General features: G+C 37.3%; 3 protein-coding genes across 4 annotated transcripts; 1 reads left to right on the plus strand and 2 right to left on the minus strand.

Annotated features, from left to right (window-relative positions):
- Positions 1-209: 209 nt before the first annotated feature.
- On the plus strand, positions 210-2818 carry LOC117929516 (cysteine-rich and transmembrane domain-containing protein 1). Of its 2 annotated transcripts, none has more exons than XM_034849821.1 (3): positions 210-320; positions 441-693; positions 2445-2818. In XM_034849821.1, the coding sequence occupies exons 1-3, from the start codon at positions 278-280 to the stop codon at positions 2494-2496; spliced, it is 348 nt and encodes a 115-aa protein (XP_034705712.1). In that variant the 5' UTR covers positions 210-277; the 3' UTR covers positions 2497-2818. The 2 variants fall into 2 exon arrangements, with proteins under 2 accessions (XP_034705712.1, XP_034705713.1); XM_034849822.1 differs by lacking the exon at positions 2445-2818 and adding an exon at positions 1974-2336.
- Positions 2819-4035: 1217 nt separating this feature from the next.
- Positions 4036-8103, minus strand: LOC117930193 (protein AUXIN SIGNALING F-BOX 2-like). The gene is made up of 3 exons (XM_034850702.1): positions 7027-8103; positions 5132-5627; positions 4036-5045 (listed from the first exon to the last, which is right to left on the minus strand). Exons 1-3 carry the CDS (start codon positions 7476-7478, stop codon positions 4275-4277), a joined length of 1719 nt encoding a protein of 572 aa, XP_034706593.1. The 5' UTR covers positions 7479-8103; the 3' UTR covers positions 4036-4274.
- A 5364-nt stretch (positions 8104-13467) lies between these two features.
- Positions 13468-20345, minus strand: LOC117929548 (acidic repeat-containing protein). Its single transcript, XM_034849860.1, has 2 exons — positions 19708-20345; positions 13468-13829 (listed from the first exon to the last, which is right to left on the minus strand). The coding sequence occupies exon 1, from the start codon at positions 20231-20233 to the stop codon at positions 19718-19720; it is 516 nt and encodes a 171-aa protein (XP_034705751.1). The 5' UTR covers positions 20234-20345; the 3' UTR covers positions 13468-13829; positions 19708-19717.
- Positions 20346-20814: the final 469 nt, after the last annotated feature.

Genomic DNA, 20814 nt, shown 5'->3' on the forward strand with positions numbered 1-20814 from the left:
ACCTGTAAGTCCAACTGCCGGAAGAGGCTTCGTGCCATTGTCCAATCTATATCTATATTGTTTGAACAGCCTGTCCTCTCATATAACGCCACGTTACTGTAACGGAGATCTTGTAGAATTAAATTACCAGAAAGCCCCTTTTTTTCTCCGCCGTTAAATAACTTAATATATAGTCGATACACATCGGCTCTACCTAATTTTCTTGCCGTATATATTGTGTGGTCTATCTCTGATTCTCTTCACACACACCAGTTTTGGAGCCACCCGGAGCAGGCAAATGAGTTACCAGAAAGTTCCCCAAGAACCCTACCCCCCACCAGGTAAAACCCCTCCATTGACAATCTGATCATGACTATGATCAATGATTTCATTTCCATTTTTTTTTTAAATTGGGTTTCATTTTAGTTTAAATCTGTGTGCGCTGAATTTGAATCTGACAGGGTACTCAGTCCCTTATCCTCCGCCATCAGGATACCCCTCAGCACCGCCACCGCCGCCACCAGGGTGCCCTCCACCACCGGGATATCCAGGATACCCTCCACCACCGCCACCACCAGGGCCACCGTATCAAGGGTACCAGGGGTATTTCAATGAAGGGTACCCTCCACCACCCCCACCACCACAGCAATACCAGCAATACCAGCAATACCAGTACCAAGATCAATCTGGTCCTTCCTCCTTTCTACCAGGATGGTATGTGTTCTCTATCTCTAACCCTGCTTTCGAATGTTTTCTTTTTGTCGATAATCTTGATGCACATGTTTCTTATTTCCTGTTCTCGGGTTTCTGTAATGTTTGTTTCATTTGGGGATCATGTGTGGCTATGGATCATTTTTGCGGGCGATATAGTCCCGTCTCAATGAGGTCTAATTTGAATTAGACACAGATCATGAATCGTTTCTCTCTCTTTTTACTCTTTTCTAGAAATCAAAGTTTCAAGTTTTCTTTGCTTGTACTTGGAGATTGTTAGTATATGGCATGAGTTGGATGCCAGTGAACTATCTTAGTACTATCAAAGTTCTAAGATAAGGACTTGTGCAGTTTCGTGGTACTGAACTCCATTGTCCATTGGGATGTTTGTTTGTTTATCTATTACCATCAATCACTAAAGTCCAAGATAATAATCTAGAGATTTGTTTGAGTTTAAAATCCTATATGCCATTGTTTATGGGAGGCTTCCTTTGGTTTGATGATTATTTTGTTTGACTTTCATAATCACGAACAGTTTCTCTTATAATTTTGTGATATTCATACCTGTCCATTTGATTCAACTCAATTTCTCCTCACTTTCCTAGTTCCAATTATGCAAGCAAACTGTAAAGTCTTTGAAGTATGTAGATGATGATTTTAAGATTGCTTGCTGGGAAGTGCCTTAAGGTGAGTGCTTTGAAACTGAGCTATTCTAACTACGAAGAAACAATTCCATAATTAGGAGAGTATTCAAAACTAAGCAATTATAAGTATGAAGAAACAATTCCGTAATTAGGACTTAGGAGAGTATTCAAGATGGGTTCATATACATTATGACACTGAGATCTTTCCCCCACTAGAAAAGAAGCATTGAACTAAAGAAACTTTTTGTGATTGAACCATATATCTAAAAGGAGTTAAATCATTGATGTGAGAAGTGCTTACCTGGAGTCTCCCTGCATAGGTAGCTCTTGTACTTTTTTGCTGAATTTCAAAATCGCATAACAGGAAGTCTCTTTCAGAGCTTTCCCCCCACTCCTGCTGAAGTAAATTATGCTAAGGCTTTTGTTAAGGTTTTCTTTCTTGAAAGATTTCATTTTTTATTTTTGGGTTTCATATGCCGTTTTTTTGGTTCTTATTCTTGGGTTTTCTATGGCTTCATATATAGCAATTGTGTGAAGGATTTGTTCCTCTTATTTTCATACTTAACCATAACGTTTCCTATTTGTCATAGATGGACTTGTGTGTGCATGCTTCCTTGTATTGACATAATGAATATGCAGATATTTATTCTACTGTAACCCAAAAGAAGCAAGAATCAAAACAGGTCATGGACGCTTTATGTAACTATGCCTTTCGGCATTGTGGATTGTGGAATCTTCCCAGTAGTGATATTAGGTTTGTGATAGGGCTCGCATAATTTCCTTGGACATTAGATCTTTGTTGGATTTTGGTTTTTTCAACTGAATGTTGGGTTGTATGACAAACATATCTTGAAAGACTCGAACCCATAATGTCATTCATATAGCTGTGCCTCTAATATCTTCAGATTTGTTGGTTGGCTTGTTCCTTCTGAGATCCCTCTTTAAAAGTTTCTGTTGATACAATGGGTTCCATCACAAATAATTTTAATTTTGCTTGTTGTCCTTAAAAGTATGTATTAATATTTTAGAAATAAGTTCTCTCTATTTTACAACCTATATCTTTTCTATGTTGATGCTGCAAGGAATGAGTATTTTCTTTTGCATGTGCAGTTTGGCTGCCCTTTGTTGCTGCTGCTTGTTGGAGGAATGCTGCTTCTTATGAAAAAGCAGCTTCAATGGGTCGTCTTGCACGATATATGGGGGTTAACTTTTAAAAATTGCAAAATCCAAAAATAAAGCTCGAGGGTTTGCTAGTTCGTGCTGTGTATGCCTTTTGTCTGGTTGTAAAGGGGTTCTATGACATGGTATGGATTATATCTACTGTGCACTTTGGTGCTTTGAAATTAGCAGTACAATTTCAATGTCCTTAATGTGGTTTCAGTTTCTCATTTCTTTGTGTGAGCTTTTCCCTTTTAACTCCATTTAAGCTTTGTTTCCAAGGATGTTTTTGCCCTCAATATGATTTTGAAATTTAACCGATTGAATGTTTTTCTTACAATATGAATTTCCGAAGGATACGCTCATTTGGAATTGAAAGCAATTCTGCCATTGAAATGATTCCTAAAGAAGGCCATTTCTCTGAGTGGTGTTATTTTTTAAGTTACATTTCTCAAGCACGGTACGTTTGTTGTAGCACCCCTCCTCCCTCTCTTCAGTGAGTTTATGCAACTTCGTTGTGATTCTTTGTAATTGCAAGAATTGTCAAATAAAAGAATTCATTGCACCATCTACTAGCAAAGAAAAATGACCTGTGATTTATGTTAGATCCTTTATTTGACAATGAACTGGTTCAGTTTAAGTTTTCTGGGCTGTCTAACATTGGCTATAATTAATCACTGACTCATATTTTGAATTTATAGAATTTTTTTGAACCCTGTGCTAAAATTTTAGCAGGGCTATAAATTTTGAGGAAAAAAAAATTAAAGTTAATAAATTATTTTTATTTATTTTAATTTTTTGATATAAAAATTAAATAATTTGAAAATATATAAATTTATAATGAATTTTAATGATATTTAGTTTTTTTATAATATGGATAATTTTCTTTCATATTTTTCATATTTTAGCCGAAAAATTTATTTTTCTTAATAATTTTATTTTATTTTTCTTTCCTAAACACATTTCAGAACCGGCATAACCTAAAACTTTCAATTGGACAACTTTATTTCCTCAGGAATAGACCAACTACTAAAAGGAGAATAAGGGGATGGGTTTTTGGATGGAAGCTTAGCCAGTGTAAACAATGGAAAATTATGTGCAACAGTTATATTTGGCAAAGGATCGCTGTTGTTGCAGGTAGTAGACATGGGATGGGATTGACCGAGAGCCTAACATAAAAATCTTCTAGTATTTTCATCACGGTGCTGAGAAAAGGACATCAATTTTCTGCTGCGAGTTAGTTGTAGGAACTGGTCAAGGGTTGTTCTCCCAGCAGGATAAATCCAAATCTTGGCCTTTTAGCTGCTGCTGGTATGGTGGTTCTTCCGTTTGAAGATCTTAGCCCTGAAGCTGTTTCTTTCACCAAATATCAGCACCATAAATGGCAGCAGACCTCAGCTCTTTGTACCCAAAATCTATGTCCTCCCAGAAAATTAAATACACCCTACCCGAGACCAACACGAACTCAACAATTAGCAATCAAGCTCATATATCCAATTCATCCTTCCAAACAGAGCAGCTAATTCAAAACCAAAAATGATGCTACAGGCTACACAAGAGGATTCATTCCACTGATAACCGATATTGCCCCTCCTGAGGAACTTGGCAAAAATACTAACAAAGATCTATATATGATAATGAGAATTACAAACAAGAGATCTCTAGTAAATTAAACAAGAACATACCCCTAATTCTGCATTAACTAAAAATCCAGTAATCAGTTCACCTAAACAAAGTACAACTACTAGATGATAAAAAATATCTGGAAGAGCCGGGCTGCATCTACAAAGTCCACACAAAATGTGGTGCATCTTTCCTTGGCCCAACCAATGTCCGATAAAGGAACATCTTATCTACTTTTTGCCTATCATCAAAGCCAAACTCCATCTGATCATATTCGTTTATAATTTCCACATTAATCCTTGGCATCTTCTCCGCAAGTACCTTGCAGCCTCCAAGGGTAACTTCACAGGACGACATCCAAAGGGATCGCATTGTCTCATACTTTCCCACGTCCGTCAGAAGTGCCACGTTCCCAAAGGGGCAATCCCTAATCTCTAGCTTGCGAAGCTTCTTGCAGCCATTCAGTACATATAGCATTCCCTTGTCACTATCACCGGCAAATGCAATTGAAAGCATTTCAAGCTGCTCAGCATACATTCCAATATAAAGGAAAACCTGGTCAGTTAGAAGGCCAGAGAGGGACAACCGTCTGAGACCCTTGCATGACTGAACAATTGCCCCAAAACCTTCATCTAGTGGCTGCATGGTCACAGGGTCAGCTTTTGTAGCATCCAGAATGCACAACCTGAAGCGTGTAAAATTGGGGCAGTTCTTGGCTACAGTTATGAGTGCTGCATTGGTCATCTGCTGGCAGAAGTATAGCAATGAATGAAGCTTGGGGCAGCCAAAGGATATAGCAACAAGACCTTCTTCGGTTACAGCAGCATTCCCAACCCCAAACGGATCAGAAGGAAAAACCCTCAATTCCTGCAATTCTTTACAAGTACAAGCGACAACTCCTAGTCCCTTGTCTCCAATGCAATCCAATATCTGCATAAATCATGGGAACTTGTCATACATTTCAATAAAGAAAGAGTATTGCTTTCAGAGGCTAGAGTTGGGTTAAAAGTTCATACCCACAGTCGCTGAAGTTTCCTGCAGTGGTGGATTAGCTTTATCAGCTCATCTCCATGAATCCCTGGAGCATAACTCAGGTTCAAGGAGGTCAGATTTGAGCAAATGGGGTAAATAGCTGGCAGGCATAGAGGAGCAACTTCCAGAAACCCTGACATGCTCCTAATTGATTTACACTTCTGGAAGGTACTTATAAGTTTGTTGACAGTCTCAGCATCTGGATCATGAACATAAGAACCAGTGCCTAAGTCCACAAGTTGAGGTGCATGCATAAGAATTCTTTGGAGTGCGTCAAGGGGCACCGCACGGTTCAACCTCAAACTCTTGAGATTAGGACATCTTGCCACCAGTCTTTCAAGGGCAGTCAAATTAACTTCTCCCTTGAGGCATGCAAAATTCAAGGAGACTAGTGATGTGCAGCTGTCAGGGAAGCAGCTAAGCCATTGGCCTTTGCGATCCTCAACTTCATTTTCTTGCAAGTCAAGCTCTCTAAGAAACCTAGATTAGAGAAACAAAATGAAGCATACATTAATATCTATGCCAAAGCCCAACATTTCTAGCCCATAATATTCCCACTGTCCAAGCACCCCTCTTTTCAGTAGAAGGAAATGTCTTTTTAGCCAACATATGAATAACAAAAACAGTTATTCCATAGAAGTTGCAAGGACATGTCATTTTTTCGTCAGCAGATGAGTAACAAAAATAGTTATTTCAGAGAAATTCCACAACAAAGGGTATTGATCTTTTTGGAATAAAGTTGTAACATCCAGAACAAAAACATATCCTGATTGGGGAAAGACCCCTTTCTGGTGAGCTTGATTAAATTTCATAACCCAGGAGACAAAAAAAAAAAAAAAAGGTTTTAAAATTTTAAATTGAAAAAACAAAAACTAGGGTCGGATGTCAATCCAAGCGGATTAAAGATTAATTAGTGGGTGTTTTGTAAACACAGTTTATGGTGTGATAGTCTTGAATTCAGTCCATTTGAACTATGTTTGCACCTACCACCATATGGAGAGTTGGACAAAAGTCTTGTACTCTTTGTTCTCCAGATCCATAAGGATCTTTCAGGTTTGGGAACAAGAAAGAAAATCTGTTGTCTGGACCGGGTTTAGAGTCTGAGACTATCAGAGCCATCATCCCTATGCTCATATCTGTTCTTTGTTTTGTCTGTGGTGATTTCTTGTTAATTATTCATTAACTTTCTCTTAGTCATCAGAATCCTAGATCATGTTTCTGTGGAAAAAGTTTAAAACGAGAATTTCACAAGCATGACTACAGTAATAATTAGCAAACCGAGGGCAATAGACAGTTGTCCGTATAAATAGGAGACTTAAAAGGGATACATGCAGCTATAATTAGTAAGCCATCGATTGGAAAGAATAAGGAAACTAACCACAGAGCAGCACAAACACCAAGACAAGGCAGGAAATATTGATGGACAAATTACAACAAGAAATCGTGAACACAATAATAAAGAGTTTCAACATTTTGATAGATTGTACAACAAATTGCTGGATATTTTAGCTTCACTTGAGAACATCCCAAAGATTGAACTAAATAAATGAGAGAAATAAAACCTAAATCATACCAATAATCCTGATGGTTCAGCTCGATCAATTTCCCTTCCGAGGACAATTACTAGTAACCAAACAAACTTTGATATCGAAATAAATTTTATTCAGCTATCAGTATCATTATAGCAGTATAACTTGGTTGAAAAGGCGCATATACAGAAATCTAAGCGAAAGACACATGAGACTCTCGGAGAGTAGTTCATCAACTACTTAAATCCATAAAAACAAATAAATGAAAGGGACAGAAGAGGCAACAACTTATAAAAATATGCAAAAAAACTAGCTAAAAGTAAACTAAAAAATGAACAGCCAGCTCCTACCTGCAATTTGCAGCAACGGCTGCAAGTCCATCGGTGGTAAACCCTTCACAGCTGACTAAAACCAGAGACTTGAAATTCACGAACGATCGAGCAAGCAGCTCCAGGCCTTCATTCGAAACCACCATTCTCTTCAACCTGAGCTCCTCTAACCCAATATTACTCTTGGCCATGGCTTCAATCCAGGGATAAACAAAACCTCCCCAATCAGGAGGAACCAAATTAAAATCAGCAAAGTGAGGCTTTCCTTTCAAAGTAAGAACTCTAACCCTAGGAAACCTAGCGATTAATCTTTCAGGACTAATCGCATAACAATTCCCTACGAAGACCCTACGCCTGCTCCATTTCTCCACCTTAAACCATGACTTGCACACCAGAGACACCGCATTGCGGTCTCGGTGCGACGTCAGGAAGTCGAACACGTGCTCCAAAACCTCATCAGGAAAATAATTCATTCTTCAAAAGCACGCAATAAAACTACAGATACAGTAAATCTAGCTCTAAGCCAATCCAAAAGTCCACAACCTTCCAGACAAACAGCCAAGATCTGGTTTTGAATTCTCACACACGATTAAACAAAGCTTTTTTTCCTTATAAAACCAAGATCTCGGGCAAAAATTCTGGATATGTCACTCGATCTCCGAAAAGATCCTTTGAAACCACTCATTCGGATCTACAGATCCATAACTACCTCGGACTCAAAGAAAATGGTAACCCTAGAAATGAATATCTTACATCTCTTCCCTCTCAGCTTAGATCTGAAACAAGAGAAGAAGAGAAGAAGAAGAAAAAACCACAAACTTTCTCGAGGAAAAAAAAAAACCTTCTAGGACGAGAAAATACAGGAAAATATTTTCCCAGTGATCATCTCCTGATCAAAAAGTGATGATTATCGCAATGAAAAACATCAAGAAAAAATATCAAATTTATAGATCTGAGAATCTAAAATTTCCATAAATGATAAAAAAAAAAAAACTGAACTAAATCGAAATCGAATAATGATACTGCGAAAGAGAAGGAGCTCTTGGCAATCAGAGGGAGCTGTCTCTCTCCTCACCACTCTCCCTCTCTCACTCCTGTTAAAGCTCAGAGAGAAGCCCCTGCCCAACACTGAGCCAACAACCATGGTTAATATTTCAACTCCTAAAGCATAACCAGGGTTAGTTGCATCCTTAGATCTCACGGTCACTGTCGCGTAGATGGAAGGTTTAAGGGAATCTTGACCGTTGAGTGCTGACCTGTGGTGGTAACATGCATGTGTCCTTATCTCTGCTTTCCAAGAGACCCTGCCAAAGTCTTACTAAAGAGATCAGTCATCAACAGACCCACAAATGACACTTGTTTTACTTCTAATTACCAAACTGCCATTTTATAGATAAGATCATTATTCCCTACTCGATGTAGTCAAATCTACTCGCGGCCTGCCGTGACAACACTCTCTCATGTGGGGCATCTTAATAGCGTAGTCCGAGATTTCAGCATCACGAGAAGCGAGTACACATTTTCTGTACTCTAGAGAGTATGTTCCTTTTCGTGTCAGCAAATTTTATTTTTTTTCCTCTACTTTCCGGATGACTGAATCATGGCCTTTTAATGATTAGGAAATTCTGTAAGAAAGAAAATGATTTTGACAAAATCTAAGACCGCTTTAAATGCGTAGTGGTAATGTAAATGCGCTGCTCAATTAATTTTTGATCCGGTGTACCGTGGTACACGCTAATAATATGGTCTCGTTGATTATAACCTATGGTCCTTTTGAATTTTTTTTTTTTCCAAATTGGAAATTATTTTTAATATAAAAATGATAAAAATATATATAAAAAATAATAATAATAAATGATTGATTTTTTTTTTCCCTTTTTTGCAATCAATTTTGTTACAACTAATCCTAATTATTTACCCTTTTCAATGTGATTTCTAAGTCATGTGTGAAGGGTTTTAAGCTACACTACATGATCCTTCAAGAAGTGGTGTATGGTCTGACAAAGTTATTTCTTAAAACAACCTTACAGTTATGCCACTAGCAATTATGCTTCTGGACACTTCTTTTTTGTGCTTTTGAAATTTATGTTTAAAAAACACATTGATATTTTGACTTGGGAAAGCAACAAAAAAAGTGCTTTCAACTATGCACCTAACTTAGACGTTTCAAATTAATACTCAACCAACTACTAAGTGAAAAGTTTAAATTATTTTTATCTTGTACGTCACCCCTTTCTACATATAATAATGAAAAGGATAACAAAGAATCCCAAAAACCCCTACCGGAAATACCTTTATCATCATTCTATCATCTCCTCCAACGCCCCCATCATTCATGGAGATATGGTTCCTTCAAGTTAAGGGTTATCGGCTTTTCTACTTATTCCATTTAAAAGCTCTTTTGATTTCCGTTGCTCCATTTCATGTGTGGGTGAATTTAACCGTAGGGATTTTTCCAAAAATTTAAAGAAAAATATAAATAAATAAATTATTTTTTATATCCAACTTCAACCCATTTCGAAAAATTTTTAAATAAGTAAGTTTTGACTTATTTTTATTTTATTTTATATTTTTTTAATTAAATCCTAAGAAAAATATTTTTTTTATTATTTTTCTAAAATAAGCATTTAAAAAAAAACTTATGTGATGTTTATTTTTTAATTAAATAAAAAAAATCAAAATATTTGATTCAAAAATAATTAATAAATTAATTTTAATTTAATTAAAAAAATAAATATCACTTAATATTAAATTTTGACTTTTTATGTTCAACTAAAAAACAAACACTTGATAATATTTTAAGAATTTCCAAATTGATAAAATTTTATTTCCTTTCTTTTGCACCAAAACAATTTCAATATGAGCATCATTCTAAACCGTTGTCAAGGTATGGATGGGTCGCAGTCATGGAAGAGCATCAAGCACAAAATCAGGGGTGGAATTAAGACCCAAGAGAAAGAACAAGGAGAAGAACAAAGCAGAGGGCAAGGTTTGAGGGTAAAAGTCACAGGGTGTAGACAGTAGGAGAAGAGACGAGAGAGGGTAGTGGCTTGGACACTTCCGCTTATAGCCTAAGAGGACAGATTCTGAGCAGCGGTCGTGAGAGCCACGCTCTCATCTGCCAATATCTATATATACATATAAAGAAATATTATCATTTATCATCACCAAACATCTTTCTCCAGCGGGTTTTCTGGGATTCTCTTGCTTTGCTGACAAAGTGTTAATAAATGAGTTTTGTCATATCTCTTGCCATTATACATCAATCATTTTATATCGCCCTCCTCCATTCCCTCTCTCGTATTATTTCCTGATACTTGCTCCATTAAAGTGCAGCAGTGTGTTTAATCACTGGTCAATTTTGTCACTCAAATCCCATCCCTCCCCACTGTTTAATCACTTTTCCTTCTCTTTCTTTATCAAATTCATTAGATTTTAGCCACCCATTTGATGAGTATTTCTCTAAATTTTTGTTGGTTTGATTTGAGCATTATCTCTAAACTTGATTTTTAGCTAAAAAGCTTAAGTTCTGGTTGAAGTTAATAGTGAATTTGAAAAAATAGATGTGACCGAAATTAAGTTGTTGACCCATCAATGAATCCCCCATTGAACATATGTTTGGCATGCTGGCATGCTTGAAAAATGTCTTTAACTTTTTTTTTTTTTTTCGCAAAATTATTGAAACTTTCTTGAGAGAGAGAGAGAGAGAGAGAGAGAGAGAGAGAGAGAGAAAGGAAAGAATCCATAACAGCATGCTTTTTGCTGTAAATTTTGTTTCTAATGGTCAATGTTTAATTGGGTCCATACCGAACTCTTTACATTTTTTGAGCCCTCTCCGTCTGTCTCCTTTTTGATTTCTTTGGCGTGTGGGGGTCAGGCACTGAGGAATCTCAATAAAAAGAAATTTGTCATTTGTGAGAATTCATGAAAATGTTCATGGATATGAATATAGAGTCGGGGGCCAGCCTGCCAGCCAGCCGCAGAGCTTCGTAGAGGTGCCTATTGGGTGCTACAAAAGTCCAGTAGCGAAGACTGAAATCTGAAATCTTGTTTTGTTAAGGCACGACTCATGAAAAGGTAGGTGGAAGAGATGATGCCCGCAGGGTGGCTTCAGTCAAATATTACTGCAATTTCAATGTTGAGATCAGATCATCAATCCCCATCACGAAATAGCCCAGATTTTATCTACTAGAGTTGAATTTTCCCTTGGCTTAACATGGGCGGCCTTTGTCAAAGGAGAATCGGCCGCCATGTGATGGTGGGGCTGCCTCTTGTGACTCTTTGTTTTTCGTACATTGCTGGCACAGAACACAGAGATCATTCAAGGTCCTAACTCCTAACGTGGGTCATAAGTCACAACTCATGGCTACTGCAATGAGCCTGACCATGAGCCCTTTGCCAATATTATTTCTTTTCGGTATTCAATTTTACTTCATTTTTTTTCCTCATATGGCTCTTTTAAAAGGGAGCCTTAAATTGAATACTGAAACTATTTTTTTAAACACTAAAATTACTTGACTTTATACTTGGTGGAAATTCAAGATCCCATTTGGCATAGCCTTTTAGGTCAGGCTAAATGAAGACATTCTAAATTTTTAAATTTTTTTTTTTTTTTTTTAACACATATGAAATGGGAAGCTCTTAAAAATTTTGCCCACAAGACAATAAATTGACCCCAAATAAATCCTCAAAGAGGAGACGGGGTGTTAGAGGAAGCTGGGCAGGGTTCTAGAATCCCGAGAGATTTGCGTGAAGAAGCTTGACACAGGTTTAAAGAATGAGAGAGGGCATGTGGGATGAGAAATCTATGGATTAAAATAAAAGGAGTGGTAGGGTTTGTAGGCTGGCAAAATTTGTCTGGCATTAGACTAAAATCAGCAGAAATCAACAGTTTAAACACACACGTAATATGGGGGAATGACGTTTAATTGAAGCACACAAGAAGTCATCCAATGAGAGAAATGTAATTTGCATATGAAAAGGGGAGTGGTTAGACCAAAAGGGTGGTTAATCATATTTAATTATACCTCCACTTGCATATAATTACAAGGATAAAGAACATAATTGATAGTGAAAGGCACAAAAAAAATATTCTTTAAAAAGGGGTCATCATCATTTCCATCTTCATGTGTCTCTTCCATCATTTGCTAAAATTGCGACCATGTGAAGTACATTAGGTATTTCAAACTACACTAAAGATTATCCAACCCACCCCAGCATTATTGATACTTTCATTTTGGAGCTCCAAGCTACTCCCAATACTCATTAAACTACACGCATCTCCCTATTTCTATGATACGAGTTTGTGGAGAATTATTGCCTTAATTATTAAAGAATTGGGGGCATTATTTCATGGCTAATGTTACACGTTGTCCCGTGAAATTTTTGAAATTTTGGTACCGCATGCGGTCTATCATAGCGCATGGCCTCGAACCGTGGTCCTGCCTTCTCTATGGTTCTACTCATCCGACCATGGAAATTGGATCCATCTTCACTCACCCCCCACCGAACTGTAATGCAAAAATGTCCCTTTGTTGCTTCATGTGGTCCATCTCTTAACTTTACCGATCTTCAAATTGAAACGGTCTCTGCACTGTGTGTGTCAATTCTCAGACTAATAAGGACCGCTGAGTAATACCAAGGTATGAAATTGCCGAATTGGGATTTTGGGGTCGCTGGAAGACCTTTTTTTTCATTCCCAGAATTTGTCGGTCTGTCTGAAATGCGCAGACTGACATGGTAACCGCGATGGAATGACGGAAAGACTGGAAGAGTTTTGAGGGCTTGGTTAGAGACGAGGATGGTGATGATGACTGAAGGACCACACAGATGGTGGGTTGACGTCAGCTTCTTCTTCTCTTATGGAGAAAGAGGCAAACCTTTTTATGGGTACTGATTGTCCTAGAGCCAGCTGGTCCTGGTTAGAGAAATGGGGTCTTTTTTTTTTTTGCAGATAAATGGAGTATGCCCATGAGTCGTGGCTGCTGGTCCTGGTTTGAGAATTGATGTTTTCTTCTTCTCTAGGAGAATGAGTGAGGTGGGCTTAACTGACAAAATGTGGCTCACTTGGTTTTTAGGCATTACCTCCCTAGTGGGTGCTGGGGTTACAGAACTTGGAATGTTTTCCTATGGAAAGTCTTGGGTGGGGCTACTCATGAGCAGAATGAAGAGAAGAGGAACATGAAATGGGAATATTACACATTCATCAATAAGTAGAAGCGGGCGTAGGGGTTGCATTCCATTATTCAATTGAATCAGCCCTAGTGAGGGACCATCGCCTGAAACCACAACTTCAAATTCAAGACATTTGATATTCTCTGCCTGGAGACGCATGCTGATAATCAAAGATTCATAATGGTCTCTGTTAGTGTAGTATGAAGGATTGACCATCAAACAAAATATTGAAGATTTTTGGTATCCTAATCATGGAAGCTTTGAGGGAAGAAGTAATCACAAGTAAAATTGAGGATGGATACTCATCGAGCCCACTGATCAACAGATGTGCAAACTGAAATTCAAAAGCTGGTTTTCTGATGAGACCATGTGGGGGCAAAAAAAAAAATAGTGAACTATTCTTCTAAGTCCAACAAAATCCACAAACAATATGCTGAAATCAGTACACCATCCTTCACAACTAGGTTCTCAGAAAACCCTACACAATCCCAGAAACAACAAACTCTTCATCTCAAGCCTGGTGTCTAATACAATTCAGGTTATCTCATCTTTTGTTAGAAGTTAAAGCACTAAGATTGCTGATCAACCTGATACAGGTGCTTGAACCATATTGAAACAATTGATCATCTCTTCCCAATCTAAAGAAGTATCTGCATAGAGAAATGAACTGAATTGAAATTCCCATCATGACCAACCAGCCAAGATAAAACAACATATTCCAGCATATGGTACAACAATCCCAGAGTATGGGATGCATTGGGCAACCTAGTGGTCAAAAACATGCATCAGACCTATTTAACAATTGAAGAGAAATATAATTCCAAGTTCACCAGAAGTTCCCAGGAACATTTTCTCAGATTTGTTGGCATGTCATCGATATTCCAAGATGAGTCAAATATCATTTAGAAAGACGCTACATACATGGTTAACTTTACTTGGTGGCAACAAAGAAAATTGGATTCTTTTCACAATTCAACCATGTTCACATGTTCTAGGACTCATGTACCTGACCACAACACAGAAGAATAGCCTGTTCAAGTGACAAACTCAGGGTGCATTCCAGAGACATGAACCAGAAAGGGAAAAAACTCGCGCAGCAGAGGTGATCAAATAATCATGGGAGACTCACTAAAACAAAAGAAAACTAGATTTTTTTTGGGGTGGGGTTGATATGTAATATTTACTTCTTCTTTTTTGCCTTCTTTGTTTCTCCTTTTATGTGGAATTGAACTTGGAAACACCTGTTTCCCCATCCAGGTCTCTTGCCACCGAAGAAAGCTAGATTATATCTAGCCAAACTGGTGGTTAAGGGGTGTTGCTTATGCATGTGCACATGGGGATATTCATTGAAATGCTAGAAAATACCACTAGCAGTAGCAACAGTTGTAGAAGACAGTTAAATGTTTGAGCCTCAAAGTTAGCCAGGAGAATCATCACTCTGCACCATCCAAAGGACGCAAATCTTACTCAAGACCACCAAAGGTTTTTTTTAGGCTGGTAGATGTTTGACTCCAGAGTGGGATAAACAATGTTCTGTATTGGCCAAAGTAATACAGATGCTGCAAACTTAATCCAATTGTGAGAACCAGTGGCATTCCTGACTAAACTTGAGGCTACAGTATGCCTTCTCTGTAATATTTATCTCCAAGAAAATTGCCTAATGCCTGCTTTTCTAACAGACAGTCAGCCACCACTTGCCTGTCTAAAGGGATTAATAACTGCTTGTGAACTTGGAAAAATGAAAGGCTACTTGTGCACTTTTTACTGCCTTCCTTTCCTTGGAAACCTATAAAGCCCTTACAAATAGAAATCCAACTTGAACTACCAATTTATAAAGACTATAACTGTCTCTAAAGGGCACAAAACATAGTCAACCCACCACCAGTTATAACCAAGATCACACTTTTCAGCAGGAAATGAACAGTCACAAAATGGGATAATTTTATAAGTAAAACGGTCTTAAGACAAGCTACTCGCTTCAAATGTTTCACTTTTGTTGAGTCATTTTCACTCCCGCCTCAACTTCACCATCTTTTTGCTCTCGAGTGTTTCCACTTATCTTGAAAATTCCAAACTTCCCAAGGTTGTTAGGGTGGACTGCTGGGCCTTTTGCTGGACCTGCAAAGAACACGAGTTGCACGGTGCCATCACACTGGTTGAGCTTTGCTTGAGTTGAGTAGACAACTCAAGTATAAGACAAGTGACAAGGACTACTTCTGGTTCACAACTTCTCATGCACTCCCTATGGTTGACCGTCTTCTTAGATCACCTTTGCTCTTGGTATATTTAAGTTGAATGAACTTTGAATTCATTTGTATTATACCTTCACATCAGCCCATAATTTCTTTTTCTGATTCTATGTTAAAATATATTTAGTATACTTTTTATATATTTTTTGCGAGTATATTTAAGCTATCTCTCAGTCAGTTTTACATTTTTTCTTTTTTTTGATAGGTAAAAAAGATTATATTGAATAAGAAGGAAAGTGCACCCAAAGGGTGACCCAAAGCATACAGAAGGTAAACAGCAATCACCAAACAGAAGAATCTACAAAAAAAAGGGTAACAAAACCCACCGCCCACCCTCAACTATAGCCCAACCAATCAAAAAATTGATTAAAGGATTAGTCAGGTTTTACATTGAGCTCTTACCAAAAGTTTTATTAGTCAAATTTCAAACTAATCTTTATAAATCTATCTTTTCAATGAAAATCATGTATCCAAAGAAATTAAAAATAAAATGGAAGATGCTTTCTTGTCAAACTTTGAAGTCCTTATCCGATAAGATGTAGTGAGATTGTGTTTGTTACAATTGAGGAATGTATACCCATGCGAAATAGATTCCATCATGGAAGAAAAGCTCAACAGTTGATGCATCCTTGATCTGATGCTTTGATGGCGATGACCTTTTATATCATTCCAATAGATGACGCCAAATGGTAGGAGACAAAAAATTCTCCTAATAATAAGATAAAAGAAAAATGGTGGAAGTGGAAAAGCATCCTTTATAACTAGAGTTATAATATACAAAAAACTCTTTTCAAAAAAGAAGTGGATAAAACGAGGTTCTCTTCCTCTATTCTTCACTTTTCCATTTTATTTTATTTTTTAGATAGGTAAATAAGACCTTGTATTAGAAACACCGAGAAATGATGAAAACAGTACACATGAAGTATACAAACAAATCACTCCCGAAACTAGGCAAAAAGAAGACAAAAAACCTTTTCCCTAACTAGACAAACAGTCACTCTATAAAAGCAATCATAGACAAAGTATGATCCTCTAAATACACCCTAACTCAATTCACATAAGTATGATCCTCTTTTCGATTTTATTTATACCAATTGAAATAATCATATCAGTTACAACTAGTCTGCTAACTACTAGGACTCTACTTTAATCTTCTAGTAGTTGACAACAGAGGTTTCCTGAAGTTGCTTTTGATGACAAGGGATCTATTGGGACTCAAAGTTTGCAGAGTTGGTGGGCGGAAAATGTCCCAAAGCTTTGTTAATCAAGGTCCTTTGCAAGGGTAAACCCTCCTCTCTTCCAGGCTTTTCAAGAGCTGCAATCAGTACTTTGACACACCCATTCTCAAATTGGCTGCAAAAACATTCGCATACCTCTACATATCCATCAGCTATGTAAGCATACCATCATGAAAATAATAAATTGAGAAGATTAGGCACTTGATAGATGGGTAAGACCTACCTAGCCGGCCAAAAGTTCTTGGCACCTCCCACAACTTCTCCTCATCTCTAGAGTCAAACTCCCAATCCCCTGTTACTTCAACATATCCATTCTCCTGACCTTTATTTTTGATAAGTAAGCACAAAATATATTGAAAAGAGGCCAAAAAGCCACACGTATACAGGGGGTATACAAATTAGCTAAACCTCACCACCAAAAAGACAACAAAAAACCCACCAGCCCTTAAGTGGAGGCTATCCACTCCAACGAGCCTATAAGAGACAGCGACCTCACTCCACTATACATTCTCCTGACCTTTATTGCAGTCAGGAAGATTAAGAACACGGAATGAGACCTTTTCTGAGGACAGAGGAAGTAGGTGTTTTCCTTCTCTATCTTCTTTACGATATACAGAAATAAGATCTCTTCTAAGCCAACATCTAGGTTGTGTTGATAGTTGAGTACTAGGCATTCAGTGAGTAACCCGATGACATTAGCGCAGATTTAAAGGGGTATAATTGAGGATGGAAAAGGTAACATCAATCCTACCAGGAAATTGGAATGTTGGAGGGTTATCTTACTGTGGTTGTTTGTGTCAAAGGCTGGATCTTCAGAGAGGAGAAGTAGTTGGACATGTACCCTCTTATCAACATTAAAATGGAAATGGAACATAGCCTATAGGGTATCTAAGTTGCGAGGAGTCGCCATGATAAAGAAGAAGGAAAAAGTAGATGGATAGACAGAAGAATAGCTAAGAAATAAAAAGATATTAACACAAAAATGAAGGGAATCCAAAGACCAAATAAAATTAAAGGATGAAAGGGAAAAACAGTGAGGAAAATCAAAGGATGTGAGCAAATCAAAAGATGAAAGAGACTTTAGTGTGCAAACAAGAATGAACACTACCAAGCAAAATGGTATGGTACTTGATTCTTTCTATTTTTGGAGTACAATGGGTTATGCACTCTTCAATGAGAGGGAACTTGTTGACTTGGCATGGCTCTTTCATGAGGAAAAAATGGAAAAAAAACGTGGATGATGGCTCCCTTATGTTTGTTTTGGACTCTTTGGAAGGGGAGGAATGGAAGGACTTTTAATGATGTTGAGTAGTCTGACCAAGCAATCAAATCTGCTTTTTTGTATACCTTTGGGAATTGGGCTAGGTAGCATATAGAGGATCATACAATGTCTATTTTAGATTTTGTTGATTGATTGAGCCTAGGGTAAGGGGAGGGGTCTTTTTGTTTCTTTCCTTTGTTGCCAATGGGCATTTTGTATACTTTGTGTGTACTTTGCTACGCCTCCCTTTAGGCACTACTAATACATTTTTTTCCCATTTGCCTATTAAAAAATATATATATATACCAAGAAAAAGGTGGCACTAGTTCAACTAAGGGCGCTAACGGTGTTTGCAATAGAAATGAGGTAGAGGAAGAAGAAAAGGCCCAACCCACCATCAAAGCTTCCTTTTATGACCTTCAAGTGACAATGTTATGGAATGTCATGAAATTTTTTTGAGAAGGGTGCACTTTCTCAATAGTGACAACTGTGTAATATCGGGTAGCTGCGCTTTGAGGCAAGTCTCTTACATGCCTTGAGAGTATGAATGTGACTTGACTAGCCGCTAGATGTGTGATAGATGTCATGCTAGTGAGAGGGGAGCAGTGTGGTAACCCCTCATAGGCATAAAGGATGAACCTAACAATTGTGAAATAAATCCGTCAGCTATGTCTCATGGTTTACTAGTGAAACATCCTTCAACTTGGCATAACAAAGGAGCTAATGTCTAGACCAAGAATTTTCCCAATGTGTGACCTATGCCATTCTTCAACTTGTCACAAGAAGGGAGCTAATGTCCACACGAGAATTTTGACAAGCGGGACCTGCACATCAAGTGTAAATAGGACATGCTAAATGTAGAGTTACTGGTAAGGATAACACGTGCCCTTTTTAGAGATTGTTTAGGAAAGAGTTTCCCACATTCTAGCAACAGGTTGTATTAAAATCTATATAAAGAGGAATGGGGAGAAGAAAAGAGCATTTTTTTTATCTCTAACACTAAGATTGAGTGAAGTCTAGGTTAAGGATTTCCCAAACTACAACTGACCTAAACTTACCTATCAACAAAAAAAAACAACTGACCCAAACTATTCATATGTTATCGTTTTCTACATCTTTATCTGATATGACTCTATTTATGTGTTTCCCTAAAAGTAATTCAAAATTATTAAGAGAAATTATCGATCATGTTTGGCATTTATGGCAATGATATGTTTATGTCAACATCAATTAATCCAATATATGGGGGCAAAATATGAGCCTCAAAGTGGGCCATCCCTTCTAAAAATCCTAAGTAAAAGATAACTTCTGTATGTAAATGAATTATTTTGTAAACTCGATTTTTAGGTCTGCGTGAGTAATTGACAATACAATGAAAGTATTAATAAATGCAATGGAAGTTATTTCCCATATAAACCAAGCAACCCGACCAAATCAAATCTTGTCTGTTGTTTCATTTGTTTGCTCACATTCATTTGGATTTTTTTCAAGCTTTCCATGGATTTCAAGCAACAATGCAATTAGCAGCTAAATTGTTCACAATTGCATTTTGTTCATATTTTTAAATAGTATTATCTAACTACACATTATGAGAGCAGAAAATGATGGAACCAAAATATTGACAATAAAATACAATCCCAGATGAACCAAAAATGAGAAAACTACTAATATCTGAACTGAGTCACAAAATGTTCTCAACATTACCAGTGTTTACCGGAACAATAAATTAGCAGAATTTCAACAAAGTATAAACTGAATCAGAATTACAGACTTTGCTAACCTTCCTCAACTTATGCATCACTATCATCACTATCTTCCTCTTCCGGAAGATCATTAGCCAAATAAACTCCAGGCTGAACCACTCGCCTACGGGTCCTGGTCGGAAGAATATTATCCAAATCAACCTCTGCAAGAGGATCTTCCGAAAGATCGCTATCGTCATCAGATTGAGCCGCACCATCACTCGAATCATCATCTTCTTCTTCTTCTTCTATCAATTTCCCTTTGCCCTTGTCTTCCACCAAGATCCCCTTTCCCTTACGATCAATAACCTTGGCCTTGGCCTTGTCATTGGACTGCTCAGAATCACCGCCTTCCTCGCTTCCAGAGTCCTCTTCCTCCTCTTCTTCGTCCGAATCTGACTCCCCTTCGTCTGCATCAAATTCGTCTTCAACAACTGAAGAATTATTGTCAGAAATTTCAAGTTTCTGCTTCTTAGAATCGTCCTCCTTGTCTTCTACGCAACTGAGATCAGGTTTCCGCTTCGCATGCAATGCAGGTTCTTCGTGGTCCTTCACCTCCACCATCGATTGTTCTCCAAAGCTTCGCTTGAAGATGAAAGTTGGTGAGCGTCCTCCGATACCACTTGGTACGAAAGACAGAAGAGGCACTACCGAACCAGTTGAGAGTTAGGGCTTTGTCTTCGTGTCAACCTCTTTCCATTTGCTTATTGCTTTTTGTCGCGATACCCTCCTATTTTGCGGTATTTCTTTCTTGACCCTTCTTCTTTGTCAAGAGATGTCAAGGCCCAAAGGGGCTTTTTTTTGCCCCAATTTAAATTTTAAAAAACCATACCATTAAAAATAATTCCACGATCTACGTACTTTAGATTATAATTAATAAAACTTAATAATTGTTACTTAATAACTTAAATTAATTTTGAGTTAAATTATATTTAAATTATTACCTTAAAATTTATTATTTAATTTTAAAAAAATATTAAAATTATTTAATAAAATTTATTTTAAATCATCAAATTAATATATTATTCATAAATTATAATTAAAATAAAGAAAATCAAATAATAATAGAAGTTATGAAATAGTAAAAAAGATAGTGAAAATAATTATTACAAATAAAGGTAAAAAAATAAAGGTAATATGTGAAT

Source organism: Vitis riparia, chromosome 14 (assembly GCF_004353265.1).
Source record: "Vitis riparia cultivar Riparia Gloire de Montpellier isolate 1030 chromosome 14, EGFV_Vit.rip_1.0, whole genome shotgun sequence".
Classification (NCBI taxonomy): Eukaryota; Viridiplantae; Streptophyta; class Magnoliopsida; order Vitales; family Vitaceae; genus Vitis; species Vitis riparia.

What these genes read in the sequence shown, in the direction of transcription:
- LOC117930193 (XM_034850702.1), bottom strand. Translation starts at nt 7,478, where the DNA reads ATGAATTATTTTCCTGATGAGGTTTTGGAGCACGTGTTCGACTTCCTG. An exon ending in GCCGTTGCTGCAAATTGCAG is followed by an intron (nt 5,628 to 7,026) that starts GTAGGAGCTGGC and finishes TCTCTAATCTAG; the next exon opens with GTTTCTTAGAGAGCTTGACT. An exon ending in GGAAACTTCAGCGACTGTGG is followed by an intron (nt 5,046 to 5,131) that starts GTATGAACTTTT and finishes TGATTTATGCAG; the next exon opens with ATATTGGATTGCATTGGAGA.
- LOC117929548 (XM_034849860.1), bottom strand. Translation starts at nt 20,233, where the DNA reads ATGGTGGAGGTGAAGGACCACGAAGAACCTGCATTGCATGCGAAGCGG.
- LOC117929516 (XM_034849821.1), top strand. Translation starts at nt 278, where the DNA reads ATGAGTTACCAGAAAGTTCCCCAAGAACCCTACCCCCCACCAG. An exon ending in AGAACCCTACCCCCCACCAG is followed by an intron (nt 321 to 440) that starts GTAAAACCCCTC and finishes TGAATCTGACAG; the next exon opens with GGTACTCAGTCCCTTATCCT. An exon ending in TCCTCCTTTCTACCAGGATG is followed by an intron (nt 694 to 2,444) that starts GTATGTGTTCTC and finishes TTGCATGTGCAG; the next exon opens with TTTGGCTGCCCTTTGTTGCT.